The following is a 22,642-nucleotide window of genomic DNA, read 5'->3' as shown; positions in this document are numbered from 1 at the left end:
ACTGAGTACTGGCGGAGGTGGAAAGAATAAAATTAGCGAGGCCGCACAAATTGATGTAAGTCAGGGTATTTATGATGAGGCCTCTGTACCACTTCCTCCACTGAATTATGGCGTAGGTGGAAAGAAGAAAATTAGCGAGGCCTCACAAACTGATGTAAGTCGGGGTGATGATGAGACCTCAGTACCACTTCCTCCACTGAATTATGGTGTAGGTGGAAAGAAGAAAATTGGCGAGGCCTCACAAACTGATATAAGTCGGAGTATTTATGATGAGGCCTCTGTACCACTTCCTTCTCCTCTGAGTAATGGCATAGGTGGGAAGAAGAAAATTGTCGAGGCCTCACAAACTGATGCGAGACGGAGTATTAATGACAAGACTGAGGGTGGAAATGGGAGACTGAATATCCAACCCAGGTCCTTGGCAGTAGGATTGATTCCCATCATTCCAGGCGGAGATGGCTCGTTCCATTTTACTTTAGGGCCTATTGATTTTGGAGGAGACATTGGATGGGGTGGGTTTACACCAGGGTATCCATATTATCAACCTCAACCGCAACCCTATGTTGTCGTCTCACCATACACGTCCCAATATCCCATTGTTCCTCCATATGTACCCTTCGGGAGTGGGTATGGTCAAGGCCAATCATCACAGGGATACTTTGGTGCTTATCCATATGCGCGTGGCTATACACCAGGTTCGTCTCAGACAGGAGGCTCTGCTTCAAATCAGCACAACTAGCTGTGATACAGAACAGTAGCTCAAGAAGACATGTATTGCTTAAAGAAGTGATTGATTAGGTGTATAAATAAGTTTATATGAGTCAAAAAAAAAAAAAAAAGTTTATATGAGAAAGATGTATAAATAGTTATGGCTGCTCTTAATAATCTCAGTAATGTACTGTTATTCATCAAAATAATGAACGTGCTTTTGCTTATTCATGTTTTGTCAGAATTTTGCTATTGCTCTTCAACCAGGGAATTTTCAGTTGACTCTAGAACATGTTGAACAGAATCAACGCCCAAGGTGGTTGCTATCTAAATCAGTAGATAACGTTTTTGTTGAGAATTTCTACAGAAATTGTGTTGCTTCTTCCAATTCAGTGTTTCTGTCAATAAATAATTTTCTTTCTATTTTACTGTTCTTCATTTTTTTTTCCCCTGTAATTTATTTATTTTTTTGAATGAAGACTTTAGTTTCTCTACCTTTTAAAAAACTCGTGGAGACGGATGAGCTAGCTACTAGCTAAACGAATCATACAAAGTAAAACAATTGAGCATAAGGAGACCGGACATGAAGCTGAATCAATCTTCCTATAAACAGAAAATGAACTAAATTTAATGTACTATGACAACATTTGTTTTTAAGGTAAGTAGTAGTACATTGGAATAAATACTCCAAAAGTAGACATAGTTTTTCCTCTTAATAAAACCATCAATTAATTCCTGATCAATTTAATCCTTTGTTTAATGAGTCATCAATCATCATTCCAGTTCTAACCAACTCTTCAAAAGTTGAAAGTAACTCCTTTTTGTAACTCGTTTTATGAGTATGGATGTATCAAGTATGGGTTAGAAAACTGTGACATTTATCCATTCAAAGTCAGTCCCATGAATACAAAATTTCTACTCTATTTCACGCGTTGTCAACCAGGTTTTCCCACGCGGCCACACGACATTATAAATTATAAAATTATAAATATATATTTAAAAATTGACAAAAATCTACTCCTTTGGTTTTACTAAAATTGTCCAGTTCTCCTTTAGTTTTACTAAAATCCACATACGTTTTGGATGAGAAAGATGGACATAAATAAATTTGTAAGAGCTTGTCAAAAGATTAAACACGAACCTCACATTAATTCCTGTCAAGTATATTGAACAATCTTCTTGAGACGGAAAGACTAGTAGGGGTGTAAATGAACTGAGTCAATCAATAAACTACTCGGATTCGAACTTGGTTGAAACTCGTTTATATTCGTTCATTTAACAAATGAGCCACCTTGAACAAATAGAGAAGCTCGATTAATAAATGAGCTTGAACACGAACATACATATATACGTTCAAATAAGTTTATGAACAACTTGTATATTTATGTTCAAGATCTACTCTTTTATTTATGTTCTTAAATTATTGATTTATTCACTATTGTTAATTTAATTCTTAAGTTTATAATTAAAATTTAATTATTATTCAAATTTTGAAATTTTCAAATGTCAAAAGTACAAAACTCGTTTATTATATAAGCTTATATATTATTAAGCTCATTCGTGAAAAACTCGTTTATCAACTCGTTTAATATTAATAAATGAGCTGCCTTTATTTACACCGTAGGAAAGAGTAATACTCGTACTTAGAGTGCAAGAATATATCTTTGACTGATGACTCTTCCTGTCACCTTCTCTAAGTAATAAGTAATATTATGGTCTCCTATACTCCTTAGAAATGTCAACCTTCCGCCATCACCCAACAACACCCATTTCACTCTCTCTATTAATTCCTCTGTAAACCCATCTGATTATCTTTCTCTCTCCTCCAATTATCTAAAACTCCCATCAAAGTTTCTTTCTCTCTCCTCTAAATTGCTTTAAAGCCCCATCAAAATGGAGCAGAACTTGAGAGGAATACCCACTCATGGAGGAAGGTATGTACAGTACAATCTGTACGGAAACGTTTTCGAAGTTTCTAGTAAGTATGTTCCTCCTCTTCGCCCTGTTGGTCGTGGCGCTTATGGTATTGTCTGGTTAGTTTTCTTCTCGTTTTTCTGATTTTAGTCTAATTATAGCTAATATTTTGTTAAATGTTGATTGAATTTTGTGGGTCCAGTTCCTTGTGACCATTCATGTTAGCCGACCCCAAATCATTTTGGGACTAAGGCGTTGTTGTTGTTGTTGTTAGTTGAATTTTGTGGGTGTTTTGTATTATGAAGTATAAATAGTAAGCGAGTGATCATTGATTATATTGATTATTTGCTTGATCTGCTTGATGCTTGATCAATTAGCAGATGAAATTGATAGAAAGTTATTTACGGAGTACTGAAATGAGGTAATATATGAATTGTAATGAATATTATTCTTAAAAGGGCATTGATGTGGACGGGATTTGATCCGCCTCAATACTCATGGGACTTGACTAACGAAGCTAGTTGCCATATCCGCATATGCATTGTGAATATTGTAGTACGAAGTATGTGACTATTTTGACTATGCTTTGTTTGGCGGAAAATACATTGAGTAGGCTGTGTTTGTTTAAAGGAAAACATCTTGAGCATAACTTAAAATTTTTGTAGAAATTTAATATATATGGAGATTTTTCTTTTTATCAATTTCCTTTCGTTAGTTCTTTGTTAGATAGGTTAGAGAGGAAATTATAGGAAGAAGGTTGGTTCCGAGAAGATGGGGAAGAAATGTAGAGGAGGAGAGGAGGAAGCAAGGAAGATGTTGAATTGAGGAGTGGGAAGGAAAATGTGCATTTTTTCTTTGACTAAAGAAAATATTCTCTTCTCTTTGAAAAAGCTTTTCAACTCAATAATTTATGTTTTGAAATCAGTTTATATTAATCACTCAAAGGAAAATGGAAAAAAACTATATATTTTGTGGGAAAATACAGCCTAAAATTGTAATTTTCTGTATTCATCATCGCATCTCAGGTTTCAGTTGTATTAAGTATATGATTTTGTAGATTCAAGGTTGTTTTCTTGTAGTTATTACTCCTGTACTTTGTATTTAGCTGTTAAAGACTGAACATTCCAAAGAATGCTAAGTAAAACCTCTTAATTTTTACGTAAGTTTACACTATCAACCGTAGTTTGTTGTTAAAGACTCTACTGATAAACTACGCAGGAGTTGCTTTGCATTTGATCTTATGTGTTTATAAGAATTAGATACCATCATGATTTAGTGGTCTCTTAGGCTTTACTCTTGCTTTTGCTTGCTTATATTATTTAACTGAAGATCAAAACTCATGAGCTTCTGTGCTTTTGATACTTAAGCTAGCCTATTGCTACTACAGATGTGTTTGTAGTTGTTTACTAATGATGGTCAAATTGATTTTTTCATTTTCTCAGTGCTGCTGTCAATTCAGAAACACAGGAAGAAGTTGCAATCAAGAAGGTCAGCAATGCATTTCATAACAGAATTGATGCCAAAAGAATACTCCGTGAAATCAAACTTCTTCGTCACATGAATCATGACAATGTAAGTTTTATTATTCAGTGTTTTGTAATGGTGATTTTAAGGTATATATATTAAAATTATTATCCCTTTTTCATAACCATGAAATTTTGATGGTATAGGTAGCACATTTTCTTGCTTGTTGCAACTAACCAAACATAAACATTTTCACTTTTCAGTTTTCTTTGCTCCAAAACTCAAAAGCCATGCATCAATATTATGAGTTGGAATCTCTTATTGCAAAAACATACTGTTTAGATTTCTTTTTGCATAGACTTTACTGCATTGATTTGAAACCCCACTACACCGAAGCATTTCAAACAAGTGCTGCAAATCATTTAAAAGAAGATAATCAATATGACATTTAGAATTTGAACTCATGTGCATTGTTATTTGATTCTACTTTTTATTTAAGTTACTTTATCTATTATTTTATTTTTTTGAGGAGTTTATGACTCCTATTCATTGTAGGAGATTTTATTAGTTGTGAGTTTCAATGTTATCGTCTAATTGGTCACTTTTCGTCCTAGCACAGGTTATCTCCATCCGGGACATAATACGACCTCCACAGAAAGAGAACTTCAATGATGTATACATGGTTCATGAACTGATGGATACTGATCTTCACCAAATAATACGATCCAACCAACAGTTAACAGATGATCATTGTCGGGTATGTTTGTATGAAGTTATAGATGTTTTTGAAATTATTAGTTTAATGAACAAAACCTTTCTTACTCAATAATCAATCTAAAGTTGAACGTTTGTGTCTTGATTTAACTTTGTTGATGAATAATATTATTTCACTCCCAATCTCCCATGTCTCTCATCAGAGGAAAATGTGGAGTTTGGCTGTCTTAGCTTAAAATATTTTCTAGTTGAAAGGCTGTTTTGTCTGTATTATTCTAAGTGAAAAGGTTAAAGCCAACAAAAGCTTGATGTTTGAAAAGCATTGGCTTGTTTTTTTCTCGGCCTTTTTCTGTATCCTTTGATAGAAATGATTGAGGGTCATAATAAATCCTTTTGCTCATCTTTTAGTTGTCATTTCCTGCATGCTTGCTACTTTGAATTTGGTGCCTAACAAATGATTGATGGTCAAATTTTTTCACAGTATTTTCTCTATCAAATTTTACGAGGCTTGAAGTACATTCACTCGGCTGGTGTGCTGCACCGTGATCTGAAACCTAGCAATTTGCTAATGAATGCGAACTGTGACCTTAAGATTGGAGACTTTGGACTTGCAAGAACAACTTCAGAAACCGATTTCATGACTGAGTATGTTGTCACTCGGTGGTATCGAGCTCCAGAATTGCTTCTAAACTGTTCCGAGTACACTGCTGCAATTGATATTTGGTCTGTTGGATGCATACTTGGGGAAATCATGACCAGAGAACCCCTTTTTCCCGGAAAAGATTATGTTCATCAGCTGAAACTTGTTACTGAGGTAGGTTCTTATGTTTAAAATATTGATATTGCCTGTCATTAAGAATGTATTTTCTTCTATTAGCATGAAGTCAGAGAACTTGTTTTTTGTCATTTTTATCCTTGACTACACTGCTAACAGTCTCACTACCTTTTTACTTATTCTACTCAATGACAGCCTAGTAGGATACAGTACAGTAATTGCTTGTAACGCCTGGAAAAACTGCAGTACTAGTCTGTTTTGACTTGTGAGATTCCAAACATATTTCTCTTGTGACTCCAAGATAAATGCAGCCTCATCAAACAGGATATTGTCTGGATAGGTGGATTTTTGACTGAAAATTGGCAGGAAAAGATGAGAACTCCAGCAAATTCTATGTTTATACATGCTTATTAATTACTGAGATCTGTTGGCTAAGAAGTTATGTTAAAATTATAATTTCCTTAGTTGTCCTGTTGGTCTGGTGTTATTACTCATTACTGTATAATAACGTTATTTTGCTAGTCAATTCACCATATCATTCTATCTGTTACGCCAATGCATTCAATAAAGCTCCCACCTAGGTTGGTGTACTGAGACTACTGACTTATATCTGCAGCAATACCTTTAAATAAACAGAGAGGCTGTATCCCAATGATTGCAAATAGGCTGCATCAATGCCCCCTTGATTTACTAGTTAGCTGTGTGTTCAACTGCATACCAAATACTCCTTATGAATTAACAGTGTGAGAGGTTTGTTTTAGTCCATACCAATCATCATAGTTAAAAATTGTTATTAGATGATTTAATGACCATCTAATAGTAATTCATCTTATCAAATTAAAGTCGCTTGTTATTTGCTTATTCAAGTATCCTCCATTTATTCCCTTTTGTGGTCTTGATTGTCTGAAGTCTCTAAACTGCCACAATGTGGAAAGTCTTGACAAATTTGTTATGGCTCTTTTGTCTCTTGGCAGCTCATAGGTTCACCTGATGACTCCAGTATAGAATTCCTACACAGTGACAATGCTAAAAGATATGTTAGGCAGCTTCCTCAATATCCAAGGCAACAATTCTCTGTTAAATTTCCAAATGCTTCTCCGCTGGCTATTGATTTGCTGGAGAAAATGCTCGTCTTTGATCCTAGCAAGCGTATAACAGGTATCATGATTTTAAAAATTTGTTATTATGAACGAAATATGCAACTATTCGTTGGAGAAGGCATGATTTGAATTGCCCAGTGACTTGGAAGTTAGAAGCTTAATCGAGTTGAGTTGAGCTCGACGTGTCCATGTCAGGTTCAGCTGAGGTTTAATTTGCAGATTAGGTTTACTTAGGTTTTTCCGTGGGATCGGGAAGAAGGAAAAGGCAGGATGGAGTGTGCATGTGCAAGAGGAGGAAAGGGAGGTTGAGTAGAACATGGAAATTGGTTAATGGCTTGCATTGTTAATCGGTTAAAAAGAGAGACATTGAGAGAGAAGGGAAGAAAAAGTGAGGGAAAACAGATCACAAGCAGGCAGACTGTAGAGAAGGCTGAGGTAGGAGTGGTTAGTTTCGCTTCAAAGGAGAGGGTAGGATGAGAAAAATTAGTATAGCCTGTTTCCTGGTTAGGCCTTCTTGAGGCAGCTTGGCTTAGTTTAGCTCTTGTCTTTGAATTCATACCAGTATGTGTTGATTGCCAATTTAATGCTGTTTCTCTGATTTTGTTCAGTTAACGAGGCACTCTGCCATCCATACCTTGCCCCTCTACACGACATCAACGAGGAGCCTGTTTGTCCCCAGCCATTCAGTTTTGATTTTGAGCAGCCATCTTTCACAGAAGAGAACATCAAAGAGCTCATTTGGAGGGAGTCCGTGTCATTCAATCCAGATCCCCTCATTGGTTAATCGTTGTACCAGAAGTGACTTTCTTTCAAGAGACCATGAAGTGAAACGTGACATGGTGATAAACAGTGGTATAAAGCTTCTTTGTTCTGAAGAATAGCAGAATGTAAATTGCTTATAATAGATTTTACGGTAAATCACTGCTTACCATAAAATCTATGGAGATTCCTTTGAATGCCACGGCAAAAATGCATGTACATACAGCACGATTCTCCTGTATATTGCCAGATTATATACCACATTCTGTCTTTCACTATTAAAGACGATTGTTTTATACCTTATTACCTTAGGAATGTGGATTTTTTTGTCTTGTTGGAAGGTGTAGCATCTTGTTGTATCGAATTGATTCAAAATGCGCCATTACATAATATTTGACTTTAGATTGTATGAGGTCAATGTATCATACTTGATCACATTTTTCCATGATTATCCTTTAAGCTCGATATTATCAACTGTATGTCACCTTGCATTTCCAGAATCCTCTTATTTTGCTGTCCTCTCTACATCCGAGCATTTCCAGGCGACTTTTTCTTCCTATGATAGTTTCCATTAAAATGACGATAACAATGAAAATTAGTACTCAATTACTGTGTCGTACTGTAGTATATCAGCAAATCAAGAGAGGTCAAAAAATCTTTTTAAAAAAGATGTCTGAGCCCGGGTTCGAACCGGGGACCTCTAGTGTGTGAGACTAGCGTGATAACCGACTACACCACCCAGACTTTGATGTTTTTCATCTTAACACAAGACACTAATTAGGCCTATTTCATTGAAGTAGACTAATTGTCCATATTTAATGGAGGTAGTATTAGATACATTTCGAAAAAAATAAATGATCAAAGTTTGATCACAAAAAGAAAACAAACATTTAATTACCGGTACTTATGATTTTTTTTTTTTGGGTAATTTTGGAATAAGGAAGCCAAGAGGCATTACAAGAAAGACAACAGTCTGTCCCAATTACATAGTAATAACAACTATACTTGTGAAGTTATTGATTAGTACAAGTGTAGTTGGTTGTTGAGCTTCTAATGCATTATTATGCATGTGTTCCGCACACCCCTTTTCCTCTTTGCTACTCATAAGTCAGAACCACTGGTCATACACTCATACGAATTAGTATAAACTCATCTTTATCCTCTCCTTACTTGTAGCTCAATTTCAACTTGCATATTCCTACTAGAATCATGTCTTATGACGACCACCATGATTTTGGCGCCTCTTTCGCTATACTTGAACCCTTTATGAATACTAGAATTGTTTATCCATCTCCAAAGGCAGCCTCCTCGTATAATCCTTCCTGCTTGATGATGGACTATGTTGTCCACTTGATGAACAAGCACCTAGTTGATAATTACTACTTTAAAAGAGTAAATCCTGACTACCATCCATATATACTACGCCTCTACTTTGGCATATTATTTTGGATTCAGTGCCTTCGTGCTGGCCGTGAGGCCAATACCCTTAACTCTGAGCAGCACCAATTCTTGATGCATTTTCTGGACCGCCCCCCCCCCCCCCCCCCCCCGGAATCTCTTCCAGTGGCAGCTCCCCTTCTTCCTCATTTCAAAACTCTCTGCACTTCGGAGATACAAATCATGAAAAATAGTTATGGTCTGGTCTACCCCAGTATTCCATCTCGTGCTGGCCCCAAACGCCGTAACTCCTTTATGCGTGGGATAACCTGCACCAGCAGCAGTAACAGCGCCTTCTTTCTCCCCAACATACCTGGGATTATCGCTCTTCTGGAGCATCTGATCCTGCTAATTAACGGTGATTCCTTCTCTGGGAAAGCACATCCCCGTTCAGGAAACCGGAAACCAAACTAAGGTTTTTGGATACTACAGTTTTCCACCTCTCAATGAAAGGTCTGATTTTGAGAAATATGCTCTTTGCTCCCCGGGTCTGCAGTATCCCTGCGAAGCTGACAAGTGTCTGAACAAGTCATTTGCTGATAGCTATCAACACTTCGACTTTCCCACCACTCATGCTAACGACAATCTTCGTCCTATAGCCAACTTTTTGCACATGAATAATTCCATGGCTTGGTTTCATCAAGTCAAGGCTGTTGCTGCAACCGTATCAATATACTTCACTGGGTCAGGGACTCTGGCCGACTGCACCCCCCATGGAGTAACTGCTAACCAGTACGTCTGTGTTATGCAACCCCCTGCTACCAAGATGATCACCCCTCGCCACTCAGCTGATAAGAGAGCCCTCTTCCCCTTTGCTCTCCGCCTCACCACCACAGTCACTGACCCAAATCCACACACTGAGGCCTTGGCTGCTCTGGCGCAAACGCAAATCCAGATGTTCACTGGCCATCCCTACCTTAGTCAGTTTGGACACCCTGTTGGGTCAGGTCCGTTCTGGGCATTTCGCCCTATAGCAAAATCAGAGGTTGATGACTCTCCGTACCTTTCTCTCTCAAGATACGTCAAGAGGCTCATGAAATATAAGGAATGATCAACCATCTTTGATTTTGCCTATGTCAGTTTTTTAATCTTTGTTCTGCAACTTCTGTTTTAGTTCAGTTGCTCAAGCTTTTCTCCACAACAAAGTCTAGGTAGTGTAGTGGATATCACCCTAGTTTCACCAGCAAAATTTCAGAATCGTATTTAGCAGTTTGATGCTGTAAGAATTTCCATTCTATCAAGTAGAGTGGTACTCTTCTTTTCAGAAAGAAAGCAACTTTACTAATCTGATTGACCTCCAAGAGATCAAGAACTGTTCTTGCCTATCAATCTGACTCTATGAAAAATTATCATTTCTCCATTAGTCCTTATTATTTAGGACAGATATCGATTGTAATTCCTCCCTACATAATAAGTCACTATCCAACTGTAACCAGTCAAAATATAAACTTTCCTATATTGCTTTATATTGATACTCTTGACTAAAATTTCCAAACAAGACTATATCAAACTAATAGAGACTAAGTTTAAAATTGACCCCAAACCAAATGTGGCCTGATATTCAAAGATGACAGGAGTACTATGTAACCAACAATGAATAAATCCTAATTTTTTATAATGCCACCCATGTACACTCTCATAAGAATTGGAAACTGTTGATTCAGCACTTGACTACATTTAGTATACTTTCTAGGCGACGATTAGCTTTTTTAGGGGTAACTATTGAAGTCTAGTTAAAAATAAAGTAAAATTTCTCAACCAAAACTTGTATTTTTGGGTTGGGGGGGGGGGGGGGGGGCGCATGGGAGAAGAGGAGCATTAAAATAGAAATAAAGATGAAAATTCCAATCTACATTCTGAGATAGCACAAAGGCCTCCACAATCCACCATTCTTTGATTTAAACCAACTACGAAGTATTAACAAACTGATGCAGTTTCTATGGTGATCACAGACAACCAAAATTTCTAACAAGAGTCAAAATTTTCCTAATTTTTGAACAGTATTCTGTAATATGAAGCAGCAGTGTAACGTACTCAACATAGATTTGCTCCTTCATGAATTTGGAAATTTTCTAGCGTTGAATTCCACCCTGACTCGTACAGCTGGAACAAGAGAAGTTATAGTAATCACCTTAGGTGTGTCATGCCTTGTATGTCTTTAATGGTGAAGACGAGTAGAGAACAAACTACCCTCATCCAAAGTACCACAACTTTATTAGTAATAGAAAAAATGAAAGGACAGATGAAATACGAATTGTAAGAAATAGGCTTTTCTTGAACAGGTTTAATACTGAACATTTAGCTAGGAAAACGAGTATTTGCAGTCTTTAGCATTGCTTGTTAAAAGATAATCCCTCCATACAATTTTCAAATGTCCAAGGAGTATTTTAGTATTGGGAATTTCAGACAGTCAAGACTAGTGCTAGATAGTATGTTAATCTAACTCAAACCAGCTAGGACATGAACATGGGGACTAATAAGGTCAGATGGGCAAACCTAAGTGCTGGATGTTTCAATCTGAAAAAAATCACTGGCTTATCAGTTCTTGCTGTGTAGTGCCCAACAAAACACCGTGCTGCTGAATGATCTGGATGCACTTTAACAGGATATCTTGTTCCGTGGAATACCTCTCTGCTTTGCTCTACAATCACCAGAAAATGGTAAATATATATCAATTCAAGTCTGACAAACAAGGAAGAAACACCCCAGAGAAGAAAAGTAAGAAATGCCTATCTAGGAAATAATCAAATAATGTATAGGAGAGAAACAAAAATGAAACCCTTGCCATTACAAGAAGCCACCACCCCGAACATGTACTATGATGATGTATAAGCCTAGGTGAATGTAATAAACTGTCATAATTTCAAGCACTAAAGAACTCAAACTTATCAGTCATTGGATCTATGTCTTTAACATAACATGAACCTTTATAAACAAAAAGTAAATGCAGTGGACCAAAAAATCAAGAGCGTGTATTGGAATACGTAAAACAAATTTTTGCTATACTGGCAATAACAGGAGCAGGAACCTGATAATTTTAACTACAGTACTCAAGAAACACAGTATATAAAACCTTTTGCTAAAAGTGAATTGGCAACATTTTAGCAATTCCGCCAGCTTCAATGATCACAACTTCACAAGCACCAGATGCTCTATTGGTTAGATAATATTAACGTACATCTTAAACATAAATTATATTTTCGGAAGAAAAGTGTATACAAATTAGTGCACAGGGAAAGTACCAGCTGTTGGAGATTGCATCCAAGAGTCAGTTCAGCATAAGAATTATCAATGCGAGAGAGGTAGCAGTAAGGAGCCTCACGTCCCAAGAAAACTTTTGGATATGAATCTAGCATTGACTTTATGTCAGCTGAAACCTGGGGAATTTTTTCCATATTACTGAATTGCAGTGGGATTTTACTGATAAAAGCACGCCATCCAGCTCGAGACTTGTTCACAATGACCTGCCAAATGTGACAATGACCGAAAGTAAACAAAACATATACAAGTACTATTGCAATCGAGATCCATGATAATAATCAATTTATATTCAGGATCCGTATAATAAAATTAAGCACAATCAAGATGTTGATGGGACAATCAGTAAAATGCACTTAGTTCCCCAAGGGTAAACTAAAAATTCTAACCGCAAAGCAGCAAGAATGTTTCACTAATGCAAACTAGCAGTCAAGAAAAAAGTGACTGTAAATTTTTGAAAGAGCTATAGAGGCATAGAGCTAGAGGCAGAAAAGTTTTCACCTGGTTGGAAAAAATAGAATTCGGAACTATTACTGGAAACTTCTCAACATTCAATAATGATGTAGTAGTTAAACCCATCTCCACCACTTGACCTTCTATAGATCCCGCCTGCAAAAAATTAAAAACCACAGATGAGGGACACATATATAAACCAAGCTACATAGGAAACCCACTCACAAAAGGAGAAATTAACACAAGAAAAAAAAAAAAAAAAAAAACAAATAATGATTTTACAGGTCTACAGCTGGATAAACCCCATAAAGCTATAGAAACTCAAAGGTACAAGCTATTATTATCAAACAAATAAAAGCCATAACCAACAGCATACTACCCTTCACACCACATAACAAAGACCCTGAACTTTGATGAACTACTTTCAGCAAACAGAAGGGGGTAAAATCAATGCAATCACATCAAAATCATATGCAGGACCCATTAACATAACTTAATGGTAATGATCAGACAAGGAGTTTTATTTTGCTACTAATAAACTGAAAGAGAGATTAGGCAGCATACCTTAATGGTATCTCCAATTGAAAATGGCTTTGAGAACTGGATAGACAAGCCACTAAGCACATTACCAAGAATGTCCTTTGACGCAAAAGCAGTAGCCACTCCTGGACAGAGAAGAACAGAAGAAAAATTAATGCACAAACACACGCTTGAGTGCCAATATGATAATTGGCAGACTTTAAACTATGATAAGTTAGGCATAGGATGATGGGGTAACAAGTAGATAAATGCAAACTTTATTAAGTGGCAAAGATAAGATTTCGGCAATTTGGTAGAGTGATGCAGAAACTAGGGCCCAAGAATCACTAGAACTGGCTTGATTAAGCATAGAGCACAGAAGAGCTTGAGAAGATTTCTTACATCTGTATTCCTCCCACAGTTTTTGGTCCTGCCCTCTCCTCACCATGCCATTGACACAAAAAAAAAAATCCACATCACCCTAAAAGATAATTCTATCAAAGTAATTATCACAACTCGATTTGAATGAGAATTATTATGTCGTAGTCTGAACAAGCTCTGGCTGTTTCTTTGAAGATGCCTAACATGCAGTATGATGAATAAGTCACATACAGGCATATGATCTCAGAAGAGTGATAAGTGCCTTCACTTTACCCTTTATGAATCTATACTATCGTAAGGCTCATATTGTGATACTGGAAGTTAATGTTCACAACAAAACATGTAAGAAAAGAATAGAAGAACATGCCTAGTTTAGAAATTTGGAATACTCACCCCCAATACCACCAACGGTAATAATAGACTGAACAGCCACACCAGATGCTTCTGCTATAGCCATAATTCCAACAGCAATAAGGCCAACAGAGGAAATTTTGTCCAAAGTAAGCAACCTTTCACGATCAAGCAGTTGAAGTTGTTCAGAAGCCAAGGCACGGGCAAACAAATTAGTCTTCCATCGTAGCACAAACCATACCAATGAAAGGGCAAATGCCCCTTTCCAAGCCTGACCAATCAGCTGGGATGTAACAGCATCTGGAACAATCAAATGGCATCTGCATATCCACAGAAGCTGTATTGTTTAATTTATCTGAGTAAACATTATGTGACAAACAAAATCCACGAATAATATGTAAGCAATACCACTGACATTTCAGAAAACGCCATGAAAGTTGTCAGACAGCGTAGTGGATTCTCTAATGCACCCCAAGCACTCTTCTCGTATGGTACATTAATAGCAAATATGCTTCCAGTTCCAGACAGCAAAGCAGCCGACCCTCGGTTAGAATAATTGTGCAATTTCCTCAAAATACTTGGCATGACCAGCCACGCCAGTAAAGCAGCAGTGAATGTGCCAACAACAGGTGCCACAACATCTTTCAGGTATGGATGAGAATCCAACACTTGCTGCGCATAAGGAGTTAACTCATCAGAGGCTTCCTTAGCCTTTTGCGCAGTGACATTAGCTGCATCTACAACAGATTTCCATACATCTTTAAGTTTATCAACCCACTCAGAATTCCCTACAGTCCCATCACCACCTCCACCAACACTTGCATCTCCAATTTTAGAAGCTTCCTGAACATCAAAACCCTTATTATCCCCTTTACTACCACTGAACGATGAATATGACAGGCAACCCGACATAGATGTTAAAGGGAAGCTACTCAAAACCCGGTAACTCGACAATGTGGGTGAAAATGCTGAGCCATAATTGGGTTTACACAGCTGAGCACAAGCTCTAGGCTCAAAACTCAACATACTACTATGAGTATCAGTGTGATTAGTGTGATCCATATATCCAACAATAGGTCTAACATGAATATGATCACCAGCTCTCATATTATTCATATAAGCATAATTCAACCCAGATGACATTGATTTTGATGAAGAAAAAACAGACCCAGAAAGCGATTTCAACTTCGAAGACAAAATTCTCGCCATTATCACAAACCTAAGTTCACAAGATTATCTAATTTCTGACCAATTCCAGCATTAACAAAACTTGAACAAAAACCCACCAAAATTACCCACTTCAAAACTGCAAATTAAAAAGATAAACAATTAGGGTACTCAGATTAAGCAACACCCAAACAAATATAATGGAGAAATTTCAGCATTACAAAGGGAGAGATCAAGATAAATCATCTGGGTAATTTCCTAAGCGTTGCATTTGATTTGATGATGGAATTTCAAAGTACAAACAAGCATATAACGAATAATTGATACCTGTTTTGATGGTGCAGAAGCATGGATGGATTCTTGAAAGAAGCTTGAATTCAATCTATGGAGGATGTCGTGGGGAGCCATTCTTTTTCTCGTTCATCAAGTCCAAAATGAAGCTGATATGCAGCACAGAACGCGTGTTGGTATTTCAATGAAAGTTTTGCGAAAGAGAAAATAGAGGCCCGATGTCCGAAGTCATTTATTGGGCTGATTAGTATTCCTCAACTCGTAGTTATGGTAAAGATGGCATTGGGCCAAACTGCCTTGCTAAGGGCAAAAAAGAGTATAGCATGAAAGGATAGTAACGACACGATATAACATGACACGTTTTTATACTTGTGGGGTTTTGTTGAAGTAAGGTAAAATTAGTGAATATAGACTTGAAATTAGGCATGACATGACACAACATAATTAGATGTGGGGTTGGGACGTTGGGTCGTGTTGTGACTATCTTACGATATGTCATATGTGAAAATTTATAAAATATTAAGGATGACAATTCTCATTAACTTGAAATGTTTATTGACTTGTGCAATGTTATTTCAAAAAAAATAAATAAATAAAAAAAAATAAAAATGTAGTTCATACTCCGTATGTTAATCGTAGACTTGTTGAGTGCCTACATTTATATTCCATACGTATCCTCCTTGCTGATTAAAGGCTAATTAATTACAATTAGTAATATAAATGCGGATTACGCTTGTGTGTTAAAAAACTTCAAACAAAACATAAATGATTTATTCCCTAATTAATTTTGGTATTTTGTACGGAGTAATTACTTCCTCCCTTGCTTGTTGCTCATGAATCTTGACTCGAGATGTTACATTACTTACATTTGGTTCCTTAAATTGAACTTCAACTAGCATTTTGGCCCATTTGATGCACGGGTTGTTACTTGGTTATTTCATATGTAGGTATGTTTTTCAATAGTTGAAACTTTTGATGTAAAATACGAAGGAATTGTTTCATTGCTAAAACTTAAAAAGAAAAAAAAAAAAGCGAGGGTAGAATTGTGGAAGAAGATAAAGGAATTTAGTTAGGTATATATGCATTAAGATCGTGGGATATGAAATGACATATTGATTTAAGTTATATTTTAAGTCTATAGTTAAAAATACATTTTTTTTTATTTTAATAATTCATATGTTTATGTGATGTGTATTAATTGATTAATTATAGTGGAAATAAAACACTTTATTTTCTTACTTGAATTTGCAAGTTATAGAATGTATAAAGAGTTAAACAGAAAGATTAAGAGGGGTGACATGTGTCATATGGGGGTAATGAGTGAATAGTGACTTGTGATGACATGTATCATATGAAAAATTTGTGGCTTTTGTTTTTAAATACTAAGTATCGATAGATAGATATAGATGAGGTGTATTGGGCATTTGCTCAAATTGTAATTCTTGTAGCATAGTTATTATGTAAAATTGATATTAACAACAACAATATGAGAAATCAATTTAAAGATTATAACACATACTATAAGATCTATTGGAGTACTAAACGAATTTATCCAAAATAAGGAGAATTGCATGTTTTGGGATCACCTGAATTCGGGAGGGAATTGAAGTTTTAACCTCTTAGGGCCTGTTCACATTTACTTAATTTCAGTTCAGTTCAGTTCAGTTCAGTTCCAATCAGTTCAGTTCAGTTCCAATCAGTTCAGTTCAGTTCAGTTCAGTTCAGCTCTTAATTTCTCTCTCACATAAAATATTCATTTCAGCTCAATTCAGTTCAGTTCAGTTCAGTTCAGTTCCAATCAGTTCAGTTCAGTTCAGTTCAGTTCCAATCAGTTCAGTTCAGTTCAGTTCAACTCAATTCAGTAAATATGAACAGACCCTTAAGCTATATATATCCCTCGCTCTCATGTTAATAATGAATATTAAGTAGTTAGAACTTTTAAACTTGGAACTTCTTTGCAACACTTTATAATTTATTTATATAAATTCTTTAATTTGTTGGTTAATTTTGTACACTTTAATTCACAAATAACAAATTATAAGAATACGACTTTTAATGCTTCTACTTTGTACATTTGTTTTCTAATTTATAGATGATTTTTGTTCTTTTCGAAATGAATATATCTAATGCTAATGTACAAATGCACTATAGTAAATATTACGAGTAAGGCCCCATTTACTTCACCTTATTTTTGCTGAACTGAAATTATTTTTACTGAAACAAAATTATATTTGTTGAACTTAAATTATTTTTACTGAACTTAAATTAATTTTACTAAACTGAAATTATTTTTACTGATTTTCTATTATAATTCTTCTTTAAGAAAACTTAATTTTACAAAACTGAACTTATTTTTACTGAGCTGAAATTTTTTTTACTGAACTGAAATTATTTTTACTTAATAGTACTCCCTCCGTCCCTAAATTACATTCCTCCTTTCTATTTTTGGTATTCCAAAATTACATTCCACCTTTCTATCTTTGGTAAGTTTTTTTTAGTAAATCAACTCTATTTTTTTGTTATATATTTAATGCTTTCTCACTCATCATTACCTAATCTTACTCATAATCCTTGTGCCAAATTACAATGAATATGATTGGTTAAAAAATTTCAATTAGGAGCATGTGATTGGTCCTTTTTTTTTACAAAGGATTGATGACTTGTCATGAGTAGTAACTATTTTATCTTTGTACTTCCCATTGCATTATCTAATTATTGTTATTTGTCTTATTCTTCTCTCCTTAATTCCCGTGTAAATTTCCAAAGAGGAATGTAATTTAGGGACGGAGGGAGTATTATTTTTTTAAGGTGAAGTGAACAAGGCCTAAGTATCAATAGTATTAATTCATTTTTTTCCACCAAGAAGAAAAATTAATCCATGTATATCTTCTTTAAACCTTTAATTACTCCGTAATTTCCTGTTTTAGAGTGAAATTAAATTTGTTGGAGTTTTGAGAATAATCGTACGACCTACGACCAATCCAAATTTCTGTTACAAAACACATTCCAGAACTCAAAAACACTTCCACCTGAATCATATCTCTCCTTAGATTTCTGCGCCTTTTCTCTCTCTCTTAAAAACAACACCACCATTTCTTTCCTTAAACTTCCCTTATTTTGCCTCTTTCACTTTCTCTCTCCTCCCAACAAAAACAAAGCCATGAAACTACACCTAAAAGACCACTCCTCTGATCCCTCCTTCAATCCCTCTCTTCCTAAACTCGCTTTCTCTCTCCTCCTTGGTCTTTCCCTTTACCTTTCCCTCTCTTTTTTCTCTCTCAAATCTCTCTACTCCCCTCCTCCTCCTCTCTCTACTCACCTCACTCTCCTCGCCTCGGCCCCCGAGCCAAGCCCCGATCCCACCGAGCTTCGCCACGTTGCTTTCGGCATTGGCGCTGCCGCTAACAAGTGGGGCCGACGCAAGGAGTTTATTAAGTCATGGTGGAGGCCTAATGTCACACATGGTTTTGTGTTTTTAGACCGGAAGGTTAACTTAACCCGGACCGAGGACCTTTACGAGTACCCGACCTTAAAAGTATCCGAGGATACTTCTAGGTTCGGGTACTCGTATCGACGTGGGTCCCGGTCCGCCATCCGGATGACTCGGATCGTATCCGAGATCGTCCGGATGGGGTTAAATGACGACGTACGGTGGTTCGTCATGGGAGACGACGACACCGTGTTTTTTCCCGATAATTTAATTCGAGTGCTACGAAAGTATGATCATAATAAGATGTACTATATTGGAAGTAATTCGGAAACACATTTGCAAAATATTAATTTTGCGTATGATATGGCTTTTGGAGGTGGAGGGTTTGCTATTAGTTATCCTTTAGCATTGGCTATTGAAAAAATGCAAGATGGTTGTATCCAAAGATATACGGGTTTATACGGTTCGGACGATCGGATTCAGGCTTGTTTGGCCGAGCTCGGTGTTCCTCTCACTAGAGAACCCGGTTTCCATCAGGTTCGTTTTCATATATAACTACTTTGATACTTTCATTGTCACGTTACTAGGTTAAATTACATGTTTATCAGGATACTTACAGTTAATCAAGCATGTAAATTTAAATTTACAAGTATTATTTATTATTATGAATGAAGTTGCAAATGGTCACGTTGTTTTTGCAATTTCCAGCTAACAAATTAGGAATTGTTACTAACTGTTATAATTTTCTGAGTTTCACGTTTTTTGGTAACACTTGATTGTTGATTAAATGAAATATGGGTGCTTGATAAAATTAAAGGTAACAATATGTTACAAAAGTGAGTGCTCGTCAGTTTATTTTATTTTATTTATAAAATGGGGTTTAATTACGAGTAATGAATATGCAAAGCTGTAAATTAATGTCCATCGTACTTTGATGATAAAAGTGATATTGAGTGTATGTTGGGTTTTACTACTACAACTTTACATGTTTGTTATTTTCATTTTAGTAATTAGTATTACTGCTACTAATTTCTTTTTTCTAACTTCTGGTCAAAAAGTTGGAGTCCTACCTACCATAACGCTTTATAAGTTGTTTTGTTATTTGTTTTAGACCAAGTTTTTTTTTTTTTTGGTTGTGTAACAAACTCTTTTCCTATTAAATTGTTTTTTCAGAAATCATAGGAGTGTACTAAAGAGTTGTGACTAACATGTGTTAATAATAATTGTTTGTTTTTGTAAAAATAAAACCCTTGATTTCAACATACAGATTACTAGTGTTCTTGCCATTAAGTGCATGTCTTACATGCTAAAATGTGACCTTAGGCATTGGTGATAAACGACATGTCATATCACATGTGCATATGATATCTTACCACGACCTACCTTTACATGCACATACATCTCTCGTACATATATGGGTATGTATTAGAAGTTCATATAATTTAAACAAGTTCCAATTAGGACTAGCCAAATTTATGCTTTGTGTGTATATATATACAATTAGAATGAAGTTTATAGATTCCGACAATCTTAACACACCCTTAAACATTATATTGCATCTACATTGGAACATACATGAGACATGACAACAACAACGAATGAACCTATACAAACATGAGTGATCTTTATAATATAACATGCATGTACCGTGTCAGTGTATGTGCATCATGCTCCATAACTATATAACTATTATTAGTCATAATTAAATTCGAGAACACCATATTAGAATCCAAGCCATTGTAATGACAAGATACATCGCATCCTCCTTTGAACTTTCAGTACATACTTATTGATTTGGTAGCTAGTTAACCTTATAATACAATTTCCAAATGATCCAAAATACAATTTCCAAATGATCCAAAATAGTTTAAGCGATTTCTATGGAATTAGAGAACTTAAGTCAAAGATATCACTCTTTTATAGTCTTTCAGGACCCACAATTTGAAGTGAATTTCTGTTAATTGTCCAACAAAAGTTTGGTACATTTTAATCGTAGTCTCCTTTTACTTTCATTCCAACTTCCAAATTTTTGTGTTACTTTCCACAATTTATCCCTGACATATGGCTTAATTATTGTAACACATATGAAAGTTCAACTTACCAACCTAATTAAATCCCAAATAATTAGTAGTTTTCAATGCCTTGATTAATGGGGTAAAATTCAAAAGAAGTGGAGATAGGGGAATTCAATGATTGACTTAAGTCCTTTTTTTGTACATATGTTGACTTGAAATTAACTTTTGTGGCTCACAAATAGTGGGAGGTAGAAAGTACACAAAAATTAGTCTTCCTTTATTCATCCATTCTCCACGTTTTAGTACTCCATTATCAGTGGAAGCTAGTGCTATATTAATTTACTTTTTTTTATAATGTTTATTCCTTTGTTATAGTACATGTTTAAGTTGGAAAATGTTTGTCTATGAAAACTTTAATAAAAGAATAAACTATTTGTCCAGGAACAACACATACAATTGCTAGCCGATTCACCAATCTAGAAAGTGACCTATTATTTAGAGATGAGATCGAGTAAAATAGACATGCATGTAACATGTTAGGTTGGAATGAATGAACGGAGTCAGTACAAGTTAAACAATAGCCCACGAACAGCAACGGATCCAACTAGGAGTAGTACATTGTACATTTGTGCCTTAATTATCTTGTCTAACGACACTTCTTCCACTTCCATGTTTTGTTTTGTTCACATATATCTCTTAATCTTTTATAAACCATTAAACTTGTACAAATATCTTACCTAAAGCTTTTAAATTATTTGGCAGTGTGATGTGCATGGCAACCTATTTGGGATCCTAACAGCGCACCCAGTAGCACCACTAGTAACACTACATCACTTAGAAATAGTTGATCCAATATTTCCATACATGACCCGTCTCCAAGCGCTTCAACGTCTAAAGATAGCCGCAGAAGTAGACTCGGAGTCACTAATGCAACAGTCCATTTGCTACGACTCAACCAGGAACTGGACCGTCTCAGTCTCCTGGGGGTACGCGGTGCAGATAATTCGTGGTTCCATCACACCCCGAGAGATGCAAAGACCGTCTAGAACATTTTTCAATTGGTACAATAGAGATGAGCCGGCGAGTTTTGCCTTCAACACAAGACCATTTACCAAGCACCCTTGTGAGAAGCCTTTCATATATTATCTTTCTAAAGCCGCGAATAATGCAGAGATTAATGTGACAGTGAGTGAGTATGAGCTATATCAAATGCCTCATCCTTGGTGCTGGTGGAAAGCTGAGAACCCTGACAAGTTTCACAAGGTTGAAGTGTATAAGAAGCCTACTCACCCTCGTAAATGGGATGAGGTAATTTTCTACTTTTATCTTTGTAATCAAAATATAATTAGTCATGATTTGTGAATATAAAGGGCTGTAATATATATGGATCCGCTTGTGGATTGTTTTATCCTCTTTTGTTTACCTTATTTTCACTTATTTCTAAATAATTAGTTCACATAAGATAAATTTTAAAAAAATTAAGTAATTATAGGCTTTGATAAGAAATAATTAGGAGGGTTACCAAGATAAGTGCAAATAATTTTAGATAAGATAAGAGAAGTTTAGATAAGTAAAAAATCAGGTAAATAAAAGTATAAAACACACCCTTAGCTATTTAGAACTTTATTTATTAAATTAAAAGTACTTCGTAATTGGAGTTATTGAGAGCCCTTAAAATGGACATACTTGGATTTTAAAATAACACATCTAAAATGATTTAATTACTCCTTAATTAAGGCTTCACTATTTTTTTTTTCCTAATATGATTGTTGTGGTGGTGTGTTTGGCAGGGTCCAAGAAGGGATTGTTGTAGGGTGATGCATACAGACAAGAAAAGTACAGTGGTAATAGATGTAGGAGAATGCAGAGAAGGGGAATTCCTTGAACCATTACAATAATAACTAAT

At 35.7% G+C, this 22,642-nt stretch overlaps 3 protein-coding genes, 1 non-coding gene and 1 pseudogene across 5 annotated transcripts; 3 read left to right on the top strand and 2 right to left on the bottom strand.

Annotated features, from left to right (window-relative positions):
* The first annotated feature begins 2,411 nt into the window (after positions 1–2,411).
* LOC145586815 (mitogen-activated protein kinase homolog MMK2-like) lies at positions 2,412–7,846 on the top strand. The gene is made up of 6 exons (XM_081643748.1): positions 2,412–2,741; positions 4,065–4,194; positions 4,706–4,843; positions 5,282–5,614; positions 6,550–6,733; positions 7,284–7,846. Exons 1-6 carry the CDS (start codon positions 2,602–2,604, stop codon positions 7,457–7,459), a joined length of 1,101 nt encoding a protein of 366 aa, XP_081499874.1. The 5' UTR covers positions 2,412–2,601; the 3' UTR covers positions 7,460–7,846.
* Positions 7,847–8,104: 258 nt separating this feature from the next.
* On the bottom strand, positions 8,105–8,178 carry TRNAV-CAC (transfer RNA valine (anticodon CAC)). Its single transcript has one exon. It is a non-coding gene; the product is annotated as a tRNA-Val (tRNA).
* Positions 8,179–8,521: 343 nt separating this feature from the next.
* LOC145584472 (IAA-leucine resistant 2 pseudogene) lies at positions 8,522–9,922 on the top strand (annotated as a pseudogene).
* A 756-nt stretch (positions 9,923–10,678) lies between these two features.
* LOC145585740 (mechanosensitive ion channel protein 1, mitochondrial-like) lies at positions 10,679–15,472 on the bottom strand. Of its 2 annotated transcripts, none has more exons than XM_081642452.1 (8): positions 15,328–15,472; positions 14,249–15,139; positions 13,876–14,153; positions 13,147–13,247; positions 12,631–12,738; positions 12,114–12,335; positions 11,368–11,512; positions 10,679–11,057 (listed from the first exon to the last, which is right to left on the bottom strand). In XM_081642452.1, exons 2-7 carry the CDS (start codon positions 15,040–15,042, stop codon positions 11,399–11,401), a joined length of 1,617 nt encoding a protein of 538 aa, XP_081498578.1. In that variant the 5' UTR covers positions 15,043–15,139; positions 15,328–15,472; the 3' UTR covers positions 10,679–11,057; positions 11,368–11,398. The 2 variants fall into 2 exon arrangements, with proteins under 2 accessions (XP_081498578.1, XP_081498579.1); XM_081642453.1 differs by having other exon boundaries at positions 10,679–10,974.
* Positions 15,473–18,451: 2,979 nt separating this feature from the next.
* Positions 18,452–22,634, top strand: LOC145584471 (uncharacterized). The gene is made up of 3 exons (XM_081641308.1): positions 18,452–19,258; positions 21,499–22,044; positions 22,527–22,634. Exons 1-3 carry the CDS (start codon positions 18,452–18,454, stop codon positions 22,632–22,634), a joined length of 1,461 nt encoding a protein of 486 aa, XP_081497434.1.
* Positions 22,635–22,642: the final 8 nt, after the last annotated feature.

This window comes from Chenopodium album, chromosome 16 (genome assembly GCF_948465745.1).
Source record: "Chenopodium album chromosome 16, dcCheAlbu1.1, whole genome shotgun sequence".
In the NCBI taxonomy this organism is placed as follows: Eukaryota; Viridiplantae; Streptophyta; class Magnoliopsida; order Caryophyllales; family Amaranthaceae; genus Chenopodium; species Chenopodium album.
This window is presented reverse-complemented; position numbering and strand designations above follow the sequence as displayed.